The 19,359-nt window shown below is 42.3% G+C and overlaps 1 protein-coding gene across 1 annotated transcript in view; it reads left to right on the top strand.

Moving 5' to 3' along the window:
* Positions 1–11,534, top strand: part of GXYLT2 (glucoside xylosyltransferase 2) — an 89,892-nt gene extending 78,358 nt beyond the window's left edge. Inside the window, exons 6-7 of the mRNA XM_032149502.2 lie at positions 2,034–2,206; positions 9,597–11,534. Of these exons, the coding sequence (XP_032005393.1) occupies positions 2,034–2,206; positions 9,597–9,779 (356 nt within the window). The 3' untranslated portion in view covers positions 9,780–11,534. The remainder of the gene's footprint in view (positions 1–2,033; positions 2,207–9,596) is intronic.
* The last annotated feature ends 7,825 nt before the right edge of the window (positions 11,535–19,359 follow it).

The raw sequence follows: 19,359 nt of genomic DNA on the forward strand, positions 1-19,359 counted from the left end.
CCCCAACCCTGAGAAGCATCAAGCTGAGAAGCCAGGAAGCTAGGGGGTCGTGAATTTATTGCTAATTGTATAATTCTGGTCACCAAGAGGAAACTTGCTGAATCCAATAGGATTAGGGCAGAGTTTCTCAACGTCATCACTATTGCTATTGTTGGGGACCGTCCCGTTGATTATAGGATGTTCAGAGCACCCACTAGATGCCAGTAGCAGCCTCCCCCATGTATAACAGTCAACAGTGTCTCCCTCCAAATATTGCCAAATGGCCCTGGGGTAGAGGAGTGGGGAGGGGGCAAAGTTGCCCCTGGTTGAGAACCAACCAGGGTTTAGAGATACAAACACCCCTGTGTACATATGTGCACATATGGCCGTGGTGCATATAGTTACCTTGGCACAGAGCTTTTTTTTCTTTGCTTTTTGCTTTGGGGTTTTTCTCTTTCCTGTTGTAGGTGGGGTTTTTTTTGTTGTTGTTGGTTTTTGTTTTTGAGATGGAGTCTCACTCCGTCACCCAGGCTGGAGTGCAGTGGTGTGATCTCAGCTCACTGCAACCTCTGCCTTCCGGGTTCTAGATTCTCGTGCCTCAGCCTCCTGAGTATCTGGGATTACAGGCTCCTGCCTCCATGCCTGGCTAATGTTTGTATTTGTAGTAGAGACAGGGTTTTATCATGTTGGTCAGGCTGGTCTCGAACTCCTGACCTCAAGTTATCCACCAATCTCAGCCTTCCAAAGTGCTGGGATTACAGGTGTGAGCTACTGTACCCAGCCGAAAGTGGGGGTTTTTGCTGGTTTTTTTTTTTCTTTTGTTTTTTGTTTGTTCTTAATCTGAAGCAGAATCTTTACTTTAATCTTGACTCCTCTTTTTTAGCTCTGTCCATTTTATAAAACCTTTCCAAAGAGTTGATTACAACTGCTAACACTATTTTTGACATGTTTTTGTGTGTATCTTTTTTTTTTTGATGCAGGATCTCACTCCGTCACAGGCTAGAGTGCAGTGGCATGATCATAGCTCACTGTAACCTCTAACTCCTGGGCTCAAGGAATCCTCCCATCTCAGCCTCCCAGTAACTTCAAGTATGCCACCATGCCTGGCTAATTTATTTTTGTAATTTTTTTGGTTTGTTTGTTTTTTTTGTTTTGAGACAGAGTCTCATTTTGTTGCTCAGGGTGGAGTGTAGTGGTGTGATCTTGGATCACTGCAACCTCTGCCACCTCCTGGCTATTCTCCCGCCTCAGCCTCCCAAGTAGGTAGGATTACAGGTGTGTGCCACCATGGCTGGCTAATTTTTGTATTTTTAGTAGAGACAGGTTTCGCCATGTTGGCCAGGCTGATCTCAAACTCCTGACCTCAGGTGATTTGCATGCCTTGGCCTCCCAAAGTGCTGGGATTACAGGCGTGAGCCACCATGCCTGGCCCAGCTGCTAATTTTTAAAATTTGTGTAGAGACAGGGGTCTCGCTATGTTGCCCAAGCTGGTCTCAAACTCCTGACCTCGAGTGATCCTTCCACCTTGGCCTCCCAAACGCTGGGATTACAGGTGTGAGCTGCCACACCCAGCCAGTGCAACTGCTAACATTATTGAACCACTACTGTCTGTTTGATACCCTGCTAAGCATTTTACATGTATGTTTAAAGTTTAATCATCAAAATAAGATAGAGGTTGTATTATTCCCATTTACAGATGAGAAAACAGAAGTACAGGAAGTTAAGTGACTAGACATGGATTTCAGTGGTTTTGAGTGAGAGAGTTGATATTTGGACCCAGGCTGCCTGATGCCTGTGTTTGCTTTCTTATTTAAGATGCAATACTCTCTTCTTTTTTTAGATGAAATCTACATCATCACTGTGTGCTGCTTCAATTCTTGATCTCAGAATTTTGACAAATGCGGCAAAATTTGATCTATGAGTAAAAAATCACACTCCTGTACTTTGAAATTACATGCTTGTGTACAGTTAGTGGAAACAGTTTAATCGCGGGACATGTGCATGAGAGCTGGCACTCACTGTGGACATATATGTCTTTCTCTTTTTACCACCAGAGTGTCTCTATGTATTCCCCTGCCAGTGGAACTACCGTCCTGATCACTGCATGTACGGAAGCAACTGCAGAGAGGCTGAGCATGAAGGTGTGTCTGTTCTGCATGGAAACCGAGGCGTCTACCATGACGATAAGCAACCAACGTTTAGAGCGCTCTATGAAGCAGTACGGGATGTAAGTGTGCCCTTGCTTCTGTTAGCAGATGTGCTTATCCGCATGAAGCAATATCGGCGCTTTAGTCACCTGTCCCTTCGAAGGCCAAATATTCCCAAAGCATAGAGTTATACCAGTTATTCCCAACCTCAGTCACGCTGTGTCACTATATCCTCTTGCCACCTTGTACTATGTCATATCTACTTGACTTATTTCCACGTACACCATTCATTATCTTTTACTTAACTAAATTTACTTTAGGAGGAAATTTCTGTTTTTTGTTTTTGTTTTTTGAGATGGAGTCTTGCTGTGTTACCCAGGCTGGAGTGCAGTGGTGGGATCTTGGCTTACTGCAACCTCCACCTCCTGGGTTCAAGTGATTTTCCTGCCTCAGCCTCCCAAGTAGCTGGGACTACAGGCACGTGCCACCATGCCTGGCAAATTTTTGTATTTTTAGTAGAGATGGGGTTTCACCATGTTGGCCGGGCTGGTCTCGAACTCCTGACCTCAAGTGATCCACTCGCCTCAGCCTCCCAAAATGTTGGGATTACGGGTGTGAGCCACCTACATTAGGAGGAAATTTCATGTCACAAAGACAACTTCTTTGCCTTTTGCCATAGTGGAAGGTAACACATAGGATCAAGATTAGACAATAAAAAGAATATGATATTATTCAGTTCTAGCTAAATACGTTGCCTAGTTGCCAGGTCCAATCTGTTACTCAATCGGGGTCAAGGTGTTGAGTTAGGACAAGGAGCCAAACTAAAAGTAACAATCAAGCCTTTATTTGCTTAACTGCAGAAGTGCATGCAAGCAGCAGAAAGAGGCCCTGACTCCCCAGTCTTCCATTTTTCCCCACCAAAGGGTACAAGATAAGAGTCAAGTACATACAGCACAGATGGCAGGAACCTTCTCACTGCCAAGGGGCACTGAAGAAAAGGTTCTTGGCTGGGTGTAGTGGCTCACGCCTGTAATCCCAGCACTTTGGGAGGCCAAGGCGGGTGGATCACGAGGTCAGGAGTTCGAGACCAACCTGGCCAATATGGTGAAACCCTGTCTCTACTAAAAATACAAAAATTAGGCTTGGCGCAGTGGCTCATGCCTGTAATCCCAGCACTTTGGGAGGCCAAGGTGGACAGATCATGAGGTCAGGAGATCGAGACTTTCCTAACATGGTGAAATCCTGTCTCTACTAAAAAATACAAAAAAAAAATTTTTTGTGGTGGCGGGCGCCTGTAGTCCCAGCTACTCGGGAGGCTGAGGCAGGAGAATGGCGTGAACCCAGGAGGCGGAGCTTGCAGGGAACTGAGATGGCACCATTGCACTCCAGTCTGGGCTGGAGAGCAAGACTCCATCTCAAAAAAAAAAAAAAAAAAAAAAGAGGGTTCTTGCCTCTTTATGGACTCGAGGGCTAGGGATGGGAAAAGAGAGGAGAAAATACGGTAGGAATGCAGGTATGTGTATGAACATGGCTGTCTGGAGCCCTTTATGCAACTTTCTCAAGAAAACTGCAACATAGTAAGACCCCATCTGTACAAAAAATTCAAAAAATAAGGGAAGCCTCATGCCTGTAATCTCGGTGACTTGGGAGGCTGAGGCAGGAGGATCACTTGACCCAGGAGTTCAAGGCTGCAGTGAGCTATGATTGCACCACTTCACTCCAGCTTGGGCAACAGAGCCAGACCCTGTCTCAAAAAAAAAAAAATTTCGTGACACAAGAAAACTATATGAAATTCAAATGTCAGCACTGGTAAATAAAGTCATATTGGGAACCATTGATACCTGTTCATTTATGTATTGTCATTTTTCTTTTGATGGAGATGGGATCTTGCTTTGTTGCCCAGGCTGATTTCAAACTCCTGGCCTCAAGTGATCTTCCCATCCCAGCCTCACAAAGTGCTAGGACTACAGGTCTGAGCCATCATGCCTGGCCGTTTATGTATTATCTATGGCTATGTTGGCACAGGATGATTAGTTGTGACAAAGGACATATGGTCTACAAAGTCTAAAATATTTACCATCTACTACTTTACAGAAAAAGTTTGCCAACCCCTGACATAAAACATGTAGAATTTATTAGACTTTGTTGTTAAAGATCAGATTCTCTCAGTTTCATGAACAGGCTTTGGTAGAAGTGAGGTAGGGGGTAAATCCTGTAACATAGTAACATTTTTTTGTGTATGAAAATGTGCATTTGCAAAAAAAAATAATAAAACATTTAAGGCCCAGCACAGTGGCTCATGCCTGTAATCCCAGCACTTTAAGAGGCTAAGAAGTGAGAGGATTGCTCCTAAGAGGAGTTTGAGGTCAGCACAGCCAACATAGTGAGACCCCATCTCTATAAAAAATAAAATCGGCCTGTTGTGGTGGTTTATGCCTGTAATCCTAGCACATTGGGAGGCTGAGATAGGCAGATCACTTGAGGTTAGGAATTCAAGACCAGCCTGGCCAACATGGTAAAACCCCATCTCTACTAAAAATACAAAAATTAGCCGAGTATGGTGGTGCACGCCTTTAATCCCAGCTATTCAGGTAGGCAGATCACTTGAGGTTAGGAATTCAAGACCAGCCTGGCCAACATGGTAAAACCCCATCTCTACTAAAAATACAAAAATACAAAAGTTAGCTGGGTATGGTGGTGCACGCCTATAATCCTCAGCTAGGCTGAGACAGGAGAATTGCTTGAACCTGGGAGGTGGAGGTTGCAGTGAGTCTTGATTGCACTACTGCACTCCAGCCTGGGTGACAGAGTGACACTCCATCTCAAAAAAACCAATTAATTAATTAATTAAATAGGCCCAGTACAGTACCTCATGCCTATAATCCCAGCACTTTGGAGGCTGAGGCGAGGAGTTCAAGACCAGCCTGGGCAACATAGTAAGACCCTGTCTCAGAAAAGACAAATTAAAAAAAAGAAAATAAATGAAAAAAAGAAAGTATGCATTTGCTAGGGGGAGTCCTGGAGAATTCCAACTCTGAAATTCCCAGAGTTGGCTGAGCGTGGTGGCTCACGTCTGTAATCCCAGCACTTTGGGAGGCCGAGGTGGGTGGATCACCTGAGGTCAGGAGTTCGAGACCAGCCTGACCAACATGGAGAAACCCTCTCTCTACTAAAAATATAAAATTAGCCGGGCGTCGTGGTGCATGCCTGTAATCCCAGCTACTCGGGTGGCTGAGGCAGGAGAATCACTTGAACCGAGGAAGCAGAGGTTGCAGTGAGCCGAGATCATGCCATGGCACTCCAGCCTGGGCAACAAGAGTGAAATTCCATCTCAAAAAAAGAAAAAGGAAATTCCTAGAGTTGACTTCTGTACAGGGAAAGTGTTTAGCGTGCATCCAAGCTTTTTCTTCTGCATTTCCTGCTGTTTGGTTTTCAAAGGCTGCGTGATTTAATTACGCAGAAAATTTGTTCTGTGCTTAATGATATCCTCACATTTAAATATTCAAACGCTGACTCCAGGGGCAAACTCATTCAGGAGTACAAGCAGAAGTTAAATAAGTACACAGCAGCCATGTGTCTATCAGAGCCACTCTTGGGTTTCTTTTGTGATCTGTCACCCCTGGTTTGGAGTTGAGCAGTTGTGGTTCTTGAGTTACAACTCATCTTGTTTGTTTTCTGGGGGATCAGAAAGAGGGCTGAACAACTTTGTTTCATAAATGATTCTGCTTAGTACACTCCATGATTTTCCTCAGTTGGGCCTAAAAATACAGTTTTCATTCAGGCATTTCAATCAGAAAAATCACTAACCCTGACCCAAAATGTGAGTAAATATAAAGAGACTCCATCATAAAAGCTGTATTTCCCCATTCTCTACAATGCTGTGAACCATTGTGTAGTGGGTCAGAGCTTGGCTTTGGGCCTGGACAGACGGGTTCAAACCCCAATTTTGCCACTTTCTGGTGATTTGCCATTAACTGTGCCCTTACCTCACTGGGCCTCAGATTTTCATCTGTCAAGCGTAGATAATAAGATTATCTACCTTAAACAAGTGTTATGAAAATTCAACGAAATGATAGTCTTTACACTTTTAGTACAGAGCTTGACTTACAGTTTGTGCAATAATTAGAAGTTGTTTTGGCCAGGTGCGGTGGCTCACGCCTGTACAGCACTTTGGGAGGCTGAGGCAGGTGGATCACTTGAGGTCAGGAGTTCGAGACCAGCCTGGCCAAAGTGGCGAAACCCTGTCTCTACTAAAAACATGAAAATTAGCCGGGCCTGGTGGCTCATGCCTGTAATCCCAGCTACTTGGGAGGCTGAGGTTGGAGAATGGCTTGAAACCGGGAGGCAGAGGTTACAGCAAGCCAGGATCGTGCCACTGCACTCCAGCGTGGGCGACAGAGTGACACTCCATCTGAAAAAAAAAAAAGATATAAAGAAGTTGTTTTGATGATAACGATTTCACACTTTCTCTAGCTTTTTCACATTTCTCTCTCTCTTCTTGCTTATAAACATTTTCTCTATATATATTTTTTTCTTTTTCTCCCTTCATCTGTCTCTGAAAATATTATCTCTCTTTCTCTCTATTTCTCTCTCTGTTTCAGGTGCTCATAGACATCCTAACCTGTGTCGTACGTGTTTGTGTGAAAGGGCAGTGCAGCCTCCCCACAAGAAGGCATCTATCAGATAGACATTTTTGCAGTAATTCTCTTGACAATCATTTATGAAGCATCTATTTTATGCAGGAACAATTCTAGTTTCTAGGAATTTGGAAGGTAATAAGATAAAGCCCTAGTCTTTAAGAAGCATATATTCTGAGCTGGGTGCAGTGGGTCACGCCTGTAATCCCAGCACTTTGGGAGACTGAGGCAGGTGGATCACCTGAGGTCATGAGTTCAAGACCAGCGTGGCCAATATGGTGAAACCCCGTCTCTACTAAAAATACAAAAATAAGCCAGGCGCGGTGGCAGGCACCTGTAATCCCAGCTACTCAGGAGGCTGAGGCAGGAGAATTGCTTGAACCCAGGAGGCGGAAGTTGCAGTGAGCCGAGATTGCACCACTGCACTCCAGCCTGGGTGACAGAGCAAGACTGTCTTGGAAAAAAAATAAATAAATAAAAAATTTTTAAAAAGCATATATTCTGGTGGGGGAAGCCAGACAATACTCATTGAGAAAAAGAAAGAAGGAAAAATTGAGCCTGGGCAACATAGTGAGATGTGTCTCTACAAAAATTAAAAAAAAAAAAAAAAAAAAATTAGCCTGGTGGCACATGCCCATAGTCCCAGCTACTGGGCAGGGAGGGGCTGGGGCTGGGGTGGGAAGATCCCTTGAGCTTAGGAGGCCAAGGCTACAGTGAGCCAGGATGGCACCACTGTACTCCAGCCAGAGCAAGACTTTGCCTCTTTAGGAAAAAAAATAATAACAACTGGGCATCGTGGCAAGTGCCTGTGGTCCCAGCTAATTGTGAGGCTGAGATGGAGGATCACTTGAGCTCAGGAGTTCAAGGCTGCAGTGAGCCGTGATTGCCCCTCTGCACTCCAGCCTGGGTGACACAGCAAGACTCTATCTCAAAAAAAAAAAAAAAGAAAAAAAAGAAAAAAAAAATCCTCTGAGATAGTGAAAGGACTTCAAAAGGTGTCAAAAGAGTGGGCTGATGGGTCCAAAGTCCCGGGCTGGAGAGGAGTGTTCTACTAGCTGGGGGGAGGGGCACCAGGAAGGCTGCTTGTAAGTCCTAGACTTATCAGATGGAGGCAGCCCAGGGGAAATCTGGGGAAAATCCCGTGAAACAGAAGGAATAACCAAGGGAAAGTCCCGGAGGCGGGAATGAATTTGGTGTGCTGGAAAGACAGGAATGGCCAGATAAGAGGAGAGAGGAGGAACTGAGAGGGGAGAGTTTCCAGGTCACCTTGAACCTTTAGAACAAGGGAGGAGTTGGAATCTCATTCTAATGGCAGTGGAAAGCCCCTTCAGGAAAGTGATAGGCTCTGATTTATGATTTAAAAATATCACCTTGGTAACGTGGTGGAAGGGATGCAAGAGTGAAAACACAAAGGCTATTTATTTGTGAGACTAATCGCAGCCACCTGGATGAGCAATGGGGCCAGCGTGGGCTTGCGTGGTGGCAGGAAAATGGGAAGAAGTGGCCATATTTGGGATATGTTGTTGAGACAGAGTTTACAGGACTTGCTGATGAACTGGATGAGGGTTGTCGGGTGAAAGAGAGGAATTGAGGGTGATTCCAAGGTTTTGACCTATCCTGTTCCCATTACTGGGGCTACAGTGGTGAAAAGGACAGATTCAGGACTGGCCTCAAGGGGTTTATCAATGGTTTAAATTTCATGATTAAAGAAAAAGTATCCCAAACCTGGTCTGGAAGAGAACCTTCTTGCATTACATAATACATAATCTCCTTCCGAGAAGAAATTGGCATCTCTGATAAACCTGTGTAAGCAGTATTTCTGATTAATTTTAAAGGATTAATTAACATTTGTTCTAGGAAACCAGACACCCACCTCTCCTGTTAGGCAAGAGTGTACTGATCTTTAACCATTCTTCTTTTCATTTCTCGCTAGTCTTTCCATATAAAATGTCCTGAACAAGAGTGGATCTTTGGCTTGATCTACTACCAGCCTTTTCCCTTTCAACAAGATTGTAATAAAACTTTGACACATGTGCATAACTAAGTGGTCTGAAAGATTTATTTTGGGATATACTGCTCATAGATGTATTCCATGGAAAAAACAAAAGAATTTTTAAAAATGACAGTGATGATCTCAAAGGCCCAATATTAAGAGGGAAGTAAACAACCACTAATATTTGGTACCTGAATTATCAAAATATGGTCTATTGCCAATAAATTTTACTAGTAATTGTTAAACCCTGAACTTCACGAGATTGCCATAGACATACCCTAAAGTTTCTTCATTAAGATTAAGGGCAAAAAAGATGAAGAATTCATTGTTTTGTTGTAGTAGATTTCAAGTGAGTATCTTGAGCCTTGCTTCTACTCAGCATAAACATGCTATGATATATGGACTTTCCTGTCCTTAGACAGGCATCATTTTTAGATTGTAAGACCCTTAAGGACCCCAATTTTTTTTTTTAATTTTATTACTATTCTTTTTTAATGAGATGGGGTCTTGCCATGTTGCTCAGGCTGGTCTCAAACTCCTGGGCTCAAGTGGTCCTCCCACCTCGGCCTCTCAAAGTGCTGGGGTTACAGGTGTAAGCCACCATGCCTGGCCTTTTTCTTTTTAAAGAGGTAAAGAAACTGAGGTTCAGAGAGTTTAAATGATTACCTGGGGTTGCACAGCTGAGACAAGATTTTAAGTTAGATCCTCAAAGGTCTTTTCACTTGTCCAAACCTGTGCCTGTGGGCTTATCGTAATTCCTGTGTCATTTCTTAGTAAAAATGATCTGCATTTAAAATGGCATTTCCGTTACTAAATAAACTTTTTTTTGTCATCTTTCAGTTTCCCTTTCAAGACAATCTCTTTCAATCCATGTATTATCCCCTTCAGCTGAAGTTTTTGGAGACTGTGCACACTTTATGTGGACGAATCCCGCAAGTTTTTCTGAAGCAAATTGAGAAAACAATGAAAAGGGCTTATGAGAAACACGTCATCATCCATGTTGGCCCCAACCAGATGCACTGAATATTTTGTCTTGTTGCAAGTCAATTAGGCGTCTTGTGACCAAGGAAATATTAATCTCTAAGCTGCCTGGGTCTTTTTGTGTGAATATTTAATGGTGCTCCATGACTGTTGAGTTTTAAAAACCTCGTTAAATTTTGCCAAATCAGTTGCCCCCAAAAGGGAGTATGCTTTTCCTTATTTTTTTTCTAAAATGCTATTTATCTCTAAGAAAAAAAAAAAAGACTATTATGCATTTAACATTGTTTAAGCAGGTTGAGCTAGCTGTGAAAACAGCTTTTGTGCGCCTTCCAATTCCTAAACGTCTGAGACCATTTCAGTGGCACCTGAGGTGTTATATTGATCTAGCATTCCTGAGACTCTTTCTGTGCAACTGACTCCCCCACACCTGTGTTATAAAAGTAATACACACTTGTGAAACAGACAGACACACTTGTAGAGCATATGGGTCAAGGGCTCAACATCAAGATTAGATTAGCCATAATCCTATTGACCAGTGGAAAAGATTGTTTCCATTTTAAAGCAGTTCCTTACAACCTTTTTTCTCTACTTTTGCATTTTCCACTCTAACATACATCTAAAACAGGTAATCTCAGTAAAAGCTGGATTTTTTGCTGAGATTTTTATGTGGGAGACTAAAATATTAGATGAGATGATTATGTGTACAGAATTTTATTTAAAATACATCCAAGAGAAGCATTCAGATACTTGGGCAGTGTTAAAGGATGAAGCATATATCTGGGGGTATTTCTTCTTCTTTTTCTTTCTTTTTTTTTTTTTTTTTTTTTTTTTTTTGAGACGGAATCTCACTCTATAGCCCAGGCTGGAGTGCAGTGGCACGATCTCGGCTGACTGCAACTTCCACCTCCCGGGTTCAAGTGATTCTTATGCCTCAGCCTTCCCAGTAGCTGGGATTACAAGTGTACACCACCACACCTGGCTAATTTTTGTATTTTTAGTAGAGACACGGTTTTACCATGTTGGCCAGGCTGGTCTTGATCTCCTGACCTCAAGTGATTTGCCTGCCTCAGCCTTCCAAAGTGCTGGCATTACAAGTGTGAGCCACTGCACCCAGCCAATCTGGGAGTATTTCTAAAGAAAAAAATGGTTTCGATTTGTGGAGGACTAAATAATAATACATTTCTATGCAACAATAGCTTCTGAGAGGAAATTCAGGAATTTTTGTGTTTACCACAGACAAAAACATTTGATATGTTAATCATCAGTAGCTGTGGTCATCTCTCTTTCTTAAACTCTTGGGCAATGGGTGGAAATCAGAGACCAACTTCAAATTTAATGTGTAAAAAACAAATAGTTCAGCTGCTTCTATTGGTAAGAAAATTCAACTTCCTACCAGCCTTAGAAAGTTCTCTTTAAACAATTTCTTTCCCCCTAGGGTTACCCAGCTGGTCCATACAGGTTTTATCACCTCACTGCAAGGAGGAAGTTGAATATTCTGTTCCCTACGGGGATCTGGCTTAATCCCTAGCTGCTCATATAGTTGGTATCAGCATAGCAATATTTTGCATCATGCTTTATTTTTCTCAAATGACTATTGCATAAATGATCTTGATATTTGCAACAGCCTAGTGGATTCAGTAGGGTCCTGAATCATCTCTATAAGGTAAACAAGGAAATTGTAACACAAAGAAATAAACATATTGAATATAATTGCTATTCTGTAAGACATACAGTCTGTGTAAGATGCATCTTATTTACAGAGACATTTTTGAAAATTAAAATATTAAATATCTTTTTTATATAGAGACAATGATCTGAAAGTATAAAATGAAAAATGTTGTCTTGTTGATGTAAATATGCTATCCTTATATATATTAGAATCCAATGAGATGTCATGGGTACAATATTAGCAAAAAAAGTCAGTCTTACCCTGAAAAAAAAAATAGATATGAAAATCTCAGCACTACACAGAAATGTTTAGATGTCAATCAGTTTTGGTATGCAGCATTATTATAGCAGTAACAAATTTAAATCTAAAATTTTAGGGTAATACTTTCCTTCTGATCAGTTGCCCTGTGGTTATTTTTGTTAAGGAAACTACCGATATGATGGGAAACTCTTATTTTTGCTGTTATATTTTGTTTCCTTATTTCACTACTAGAGGTGACATCATTATTTTGTAACTTTAATACTAGGCTTTCCATTTGTGGTATGGACACATATGATATGGAGCAATTTTTGAATTGTCTTTCGCATAAGGGAAATTGCATCTTATATACTCATAAATTGGGTTTTAGTGAAAGAGCCAGGATGGAACATAATTTCCTAACTTCCATCCCAGTTTCCTTTCTACTTGTTCAGAATGGCCAGTGAAACACACAAATGGCACTCAGATTTGTTGATGGCTCACAAACTCAAAGAGGTTCCTTCCCTCCTTTGGTAAGTCCCACAAAAACATCTACTGTAAAGACTTGAAATACAATGCCTTTCTTTTTTATGAGAGCCAAGTTTACCCACAACTCTCAACTACCGGTACTGGTCTGACTGTGCAGAAAAGGGTTGCCCACAAAGGTCAATGATATCACCCTAGAACATTCTAGAATGATGAATTTTGAGAATGTGAAACCTTAGAACCTCGTGTGGTTGTGTGCATTGGAATTCCTGTGCTGTATCCTGAAATTTTAGCTGAATTTGGCAGAGAATTTAGAGAAAATTTGCTTTTGTAATCCTTGCTGCCTGAAAGTGCTAATTATTGTCCATAGCTAGGATATTACCATGCAGCAATATTTTCTCTGCCTTTGATAATTCCCAGCAAATTACTACGTTAACCACCTTTGAAATCCAGGAGCCACAAATTTTAATTCAGTGGCCTGCTAAAACATTCACTCTCTGTTCTAAAGTTTGCCAAAGGTGGTGCTGCCCCATATGCCACATTGAATACTGGGAAGGGCCAGGCGCAGTGGCTCACGCCTGTAATCCCAGCAATTTGGGAGGCCGAGGTGGGCGGATCACGAGGTTAGGAGATCAAGACCATCCTGCGAAACACGGTGAAACCCAGTATCTACTAAAAATACAAAAAATTAGCCGGGCGTGGTGGCGCTTGTGGTCCCAGCTACTCGGGAGGCTGAGGCAGGAGAATGGCGTGAACCCGGGAGGCGGAGCTTGCAGGGATCCGAGATTGCGCCCCTGCACTCCGGCCTGGGCGACAGAGCGAGACTCCGTCTCAAAAAAAAAAAAAAAAAAAAAAAATACTGGGAAGAAGGTGGGCCAGTTCTCTCCTCTCCTCCTGCCCTGCCTTTTCTCTCTTCCCTGTCTTTTCTTCTTTACTCATTTCTTTTTAATTTCTGTTTAATGCATATAACTATGGAGTTCCATTAGAGAAGGAAAGAGCACATTCTGATAGCAAAAGGTGACAGTATTTTTATATGCATCGAGATTGACGTTTTTCAACAGCAGTGTCACTGGAAATGCTGACAATATTTTTCTTGCTGAGTGTTTCTCCAATATAAATCTCAGTAATCATGGCTTACATTGAAAATTCTAATAGTTAAACAATTAACTGGCTAGAAAAGCAATTTAAGTTTTTCTTCAACTTCCAAAATGGCAATTTAGCACTTTGGATACAAAGCTCCAAGCTTTACTATTTATGGGATATGTCTAGTTCATATTCAGTGCTTCCATTGCAAATTATTGCAACTTTTACCAAATTTGGTATTGAAATGGGTATTTATGTGGACTCAGACGTTTAAGAGTATTTCTTTTACATGCAGTTACGGTGTTCATGAGCAAAAACAATCAAATAAACCAAATCATACAAAACATTATTATTTACAGTGATTGAAAACAAAAGATTGATCCAATAACAATCACTCCAGCCCAGCCTGAAAGCAGGACATTCGTACAAATTTAGATTTATGTATAAATATTATCTGATATTTATACTTTATTATCTGATATTTATACATATAAAAGATAAATTACATGTGTTTGATAAACCAACATGAACATGATTTCATCACTGAAATCAGAAATATGTTCAGTTCTATGATAGCACAAATCATATTCCCTCTCTTTCTTTCTTTCTTTTTTTTTTTATTTTTTTTGAGATGGAGTCTCGCTCTGTCGCCCAGGCTGGAGTGCAGTGGCACGATCTTGGCTCACTGCAAGCTCCACCTCCCGGGTTCACGCCATTCTCCTGCCTCAGCCTCCCGAGTAGCTGGGACCACAGGCGCCACCACACTCAGATAATTTTTTGTATTTTTAGTAGAGAAGGGGTTTCACTGTGTTAGCCAGGATGGTCTTGATCTCCTGACCTCGTCATCCGCCCGCCTCGGCCTCCCAAAGTGCTGGGATTACAGGCGTGAGCCACCGCGCCCGGCCTCTTTTCTTTCTTTCTTTTTCTTTTTCTTTCTTTTTTATTCTTGCTCTCTTGCTCTCTCTTTCTCTTTCTCTCTCTCTTTCCCTCCCTCCCTCCCTCCCTCGCTCTCTCTCTGTCTCTTTCTTTCTTTCCTAATCAAGCTAACACAGGACATATTCTCTCTTTTTTTTTCTTTTTTTGAGACGGAGTCTCCATCTGTCACCTAGGCTGGAGTGCAGTGGCACAATCACAGCTCACTGCAGCCTCCGCCTCCCAGGTTCAAACGATTCTCATGCCTCAGTCTTCCGAGTAGCTGGGACTCCAGGTGTGCACCACCATGCCCAGCTAATTTTTGAATGTTTAGTAGAGATGGGGTTTCACCATGTTGGCCAGGCTGGTCTCGAACTCCTGAGCTCAAGTGATCCACCTGCCTTGGCCTCCTAAAGTGCTGGGATTACAGGCATGAGCCACTGTGCCCAGCTGACATATTCTCACTTAATAGAATTATAGAGAAATTTTTCATGTTTTTCTTTTTCTCTCCCACTTTTTCATATTCCTCTTTTTCATTTTTGCCTTTCCGTTTCTGTCTATGATGTAAGCTTCTGAGTAGAACCGAGAAGCTTGGCTTTAGTGGTAGAATGACAGAACTTAGGGATCCCTTGCAGGCTAGAACGAAGTTCTAACCCTTAGGCCAAATCTTTATGTTAAGAGTTTTCCAGAATTTTTTTAAAAATATAAATCAACAGAACACACACACACACACATACACACACACAGACACACTGCCTTTAAAAGGAGGAGCCAATATTTGTTGTACCTGTGAACTGAGGAATTATAGATAAACCTTAGGTCAAATCATTTCACAATTGCATTGGTGGTATTGAAAACTGATGAGATTTCTCTGACAAAGAAAGAGCTTTGTCCTAGTTTTTGTTCTTCATAGGTCAAAACTGGAAATATTCTCTTGTCTGCAAGATAAAGTGTTTGTGCTTGTATCACCATATGCACGAACATGTAAGAATCAGACACAATTTCTGCTTCATCAGTTTCACATGTTCATTTTGTCACTGAAAAAATGCATCCACTGTTTATAGCTCCCAAGGAGACCCCAAATTCATTTTTTTTTCTTTTGAGATGGAGTCTTGCTCTTGTTGCCCAGGCTGGAGAGCAGTAGCGCGATCTCAGCTCACTGCAACCCCCGCCTCCTGAGTTCAAGTGATTCTCCTGCCTCAGCCTCCCCAGTAGCTGGGATTTACAGGTGCCCGCTACCATGCCTGGCTAATTTTTGTGTTTTTAGTAGAGACAGGATTTCACCATGTTGACCAGGCAGGTCTCAAACTCCTGACCTCAGGTGATCCACCCACCTTGGCCTCCCAAAGTGCTGGGATTACAGGAGTAAGCCACCGCGCCTGGCCCTGTATTCATTTTTTATGTTGGAAAACATTTTTTTGTAATTTTTCTTTGCAAAGAAATGAGCATAAAAAAGAAGACTCCAAGGAAAAGAAATTATTACGGCAAATTAAAAGGGACACGGTACTATGATTTAATTACTGTCTTGTCTTTTTAAAATGTCATCTCTTGTTTTACCCTTTTTTTTAAATAAAAGCTTTAAAAACACGTCTTTGGGTAATATTTTGGAGGTATGTTTCTTTTATATAAGATTTCAAGTTTAAACATTTACAATAAGTAATAATATTTAAATTCTTATAACAAGTAATGAAATACTTGGTTTAGTAATTAGCTTAGTCTATTTTTAAAAATCATTAAAATTTGCTTTGTTTTTAAAAATGCCATACTACAAATAATGTTACTTGGTTTTAATGGTGTTTTGTGTTTAAGATAGAATAAACAGAGTTTGAAGAATGTAAAAATTAGTTATCTATGTTCCTACATTTTATTTAACAAAATTGAGCCTAACTTGCTAGCTACTACACACATCAAAAGTAACTGACTAAGCCAGATGCCGTGGCTCATGCCTGTAATCCCAAACTTTGGGAGACTGAGGCTGGAGAATTGCTTGAGGCCAGGAGTTCAAGACCAACCTGAGCAACAAAGCAAGCCCCCATCTCTCAAGAAAAAAATCTTTTTTTTTAATTAGGTGGGTGTGGTGGTGCACACCTGTAGTCCAGCTGCTCAGAAAACTGAGGTGGGAGGATCATGAGCCAGGGGAGTCAAGGCTGCAGTGAGCCATGATCATACCACTACATTCCAGCCTGTGCAACAGAGTGAGACCCTGTCTAAAAAAAAAAAAAAGGTCAGGCACGGTGGCCCATGCCTGTAATCCCAGCACTTTGGGAGGCTGATGCAAGCAGATCGCAAGGTCAGGAGTTCGAGACCAGCATGCCCAACATGGTGAAACCATGTTTAGTCTATACTAAAAATACAAAAATTAGCCAGGCGTGGTAGTAGGCGCTTGTAATCCTAGCTACTCGGGAGGCTGAAGCAGGAGAATTGCTTGAACCCAGAAGGTGGAGGTTGCAGTGAGCCAAGACTGCACCACTGCACTCCAGCCTGGGCGACAGAGCAAGACTCCATCTCAAAAAACAAACAAACAAAAAACGTTCTATATTCAGACAAACTTGGACTCAAATCCTAGCTTATAAATTATTAGTGGTGTAACCTTGTAGAAGTAGCTTAACCTCTCTGTGTCTTAAACAACAGACATTAACATATCTACCTTATAAGGGTTATCGTGACGAGATATAAAAATAAGACTTTTAGCATAATGCTAATTCAAATCACTTGGTAATTTTAAAAGCATGCTTTATGATCACGTCTACATTGTTATTGTAGAAAAGTAAAGTCTGGGTGCATTTGAGTAAAACATGAGGCCGGGCACACTGGCTCATGCTTGTAATCCTAGCACCTTGGGAGATCGAGGCAGGTGGATCACTTCAGCTCAGGAGTTCAAGACCAGCCTGGGCAACGTGGCAAAACCCCGTCTCTACCGAAAATACAAAAAATTAGCTGGACATGGTGGCACGCGCCTACAGTCCCAGCTACTTCGGGGGACTGATCATTTGAGCCCAGGAGGTTGAGGCTGCAGTGAGCCCTTTCTCAAAAACAATAAATAAATCAAAACATGAAATTTCAGAATATTAAAAATATCTTATTTGTGCTCCCTGCCTCCACTAAATAAATGGCTAATAGATTTTTTTAAATATCAGATTTAAGGAATGACAATTTACCAGTCTACCATGGTGTCCTATGTTTACTTACTCGGGGGGTCATATGCAGAAGTTCTGCCTTCCTTATCTTTTTAGAGGAACTTAGCTAGAAAAGCGTGACTGTCTGGCTGCACTTTACGATTCTCACTGCAATCCTGTTTCTGTTTGCTTCCTAATCAAGTCCTTTAGTTGGAACACAGCTCAAAAGCAGCCTCACCCTCTTTCATCACAATCTCCTAATATTTCTCTTCCTTCTCCTTCTTCATTGTTCCATTAAGTCATAAATGTCACTAACACCTCCTCCCTGCCTTATCCCGGAAACCTGGGCATGATCCTTGTCTCTTTCCTCCCCCTGGTTTTACATTATTGTCATCACTAAATCATTACTTCGCCACTAAACCACCTCCCAGTACCAATTACTGTGGTAAGTTAAAGCCCTTTGAATTTCCAGTGACAGCAAACACAGCTCAAACTAGCACAGGAAAGAAGAGAATGGACTATGTCTACCTCCTGAATATTAACGGAGTCAGCTTCCTCTTTTTATCTTTACTGCTATCTCTGCTCAGAACCCTTTGAGTCCCTGTCATCTCCAGCCTGCATTGTGCCCTATGTCTCTCTTCTCTCTCTACGTTCACTCTGGTTTCCTCTAAATCATAACCCACCCCTACCCCATATTCCCGTTTGCTCTTAGGATAATGGCTAAGCTCCTTTCCAAATGTCTCAGAGGCCAGGCATAGTGGCTCACGCCTGTAATCCCAGCACTTTGGGAAACCAAGGCAGGTGGATCATCTGAGGTCAGGAGTTCGAGACCAGCCTGGCCAACACGGTGAAACCCCATCTCTACTAAAAATACAAAAATTAGCCAGGCATGGTGGTGCACACCTGTAGTCCCAGCTACTCAGGAGGCTGAGACAGGAGAATCACTTGAACCCGGGAGATGGAGGCTGCAGTGAGCCAAGATTGTGCCACTGCACTCCAGCCTGGGCGACAGGGTGAGACTGTCTCAAAAACAAAAGAAAAACAAAACAAATGTCTCAGAAAGTTCCTGTACAATCCATCTCCTATCTCCCTATTCTCATCTTGAGTTACTCTCCCCCACTACACTAATTTCCGTTTATGCTGGTTTGTTTTCTCTTTAAGTATACAAGCTTTTTTCCTCCCACAGGGGTTTTGTATGTACCTGGAATCCTACACCTTGCCTCGCAACTTCCTTTCACCTGGCAAATTTCCACTATCCTTCAGGTCTGAATTTAAATGCCGTTTCCTCATGGAAGCCTCCTCTTATTATGCCATATAAGGGCAGGTCCTTGTTTTATATTGACTCATATCACCCTGCCCTTTTTATTTGCATTATCTATTATAACACTAACAATACTGATTTGTATTAAAATACTAGTTTATTGAATACCTGCCCCGGTAGACACATAGTTCCTTGAGGGTATGGGCCTTGCTGATCCTGTTCTCTGCTCTGTGCCCATCATCAACTCAATGGCTAACAGATTTCTCGTGCTCAAAAAATATTTGAGGGCCGGGTGTGGTGGCTCACGCCTGTTATCCCAGCACTTTGGGAGGCCAAGGCAGGCAATCACCTGAGGTCAGGAGTTTGAGACTAGTCTGGCTAACATGGCAAAACCCCGCCTCTACTAAAAATACAACAATTAGGCCAGGCGCAGTGGCTAATGTCTACAATCCCAGCACTTTGGGAGGCCGAGGCGGGCGGATCATGAGGTCAGGAGATCGAGATCATCCTGGCTAACACAGTGAAACCCCGTCTCTACTAAAAATATAAAAAAAATTAGCCAGGCATGGTGGCACGTGCCTGTAATCCCAGCTACTCAGGAGGCCGAGGCGGGAGTATCGCTTGAACCAGGGAGGCAGAGGTTGCAGTGAGCCGAGATTGTGCTATTGCACTCCAGCCTGAGTGACAAGAACGACAAGGGACAAAAAGTTTTTTTTTTTTTTTTGAGACGGAGTCTCGCTCTGTCACCCAGGCTGGAGTGCAGTGGCGCGATCTCAGCTCACTGCAAGCTCCGCCTCCCGGGTTCACGTCATTCTCCTGCCTCAGCCTCTCCGAGTAGCTGCGACTACAGGCGCCCGC

The sequence above is a fragment of the Hylobates moloch genome, unplaced genomic scaffold (genome assembly GCF_009828535.3).
Source record: "Hylobates moloch isolate HMO894 unplaced genomic scaffold, HMol_V3 SCAFFOLD_4, whole genome shotgun sequence".
NCBI lineage: Eukaryota > Metazoa > Chordata > Mammalia > Primates > Hylobatidae > Hylobates > Hylobates moloch.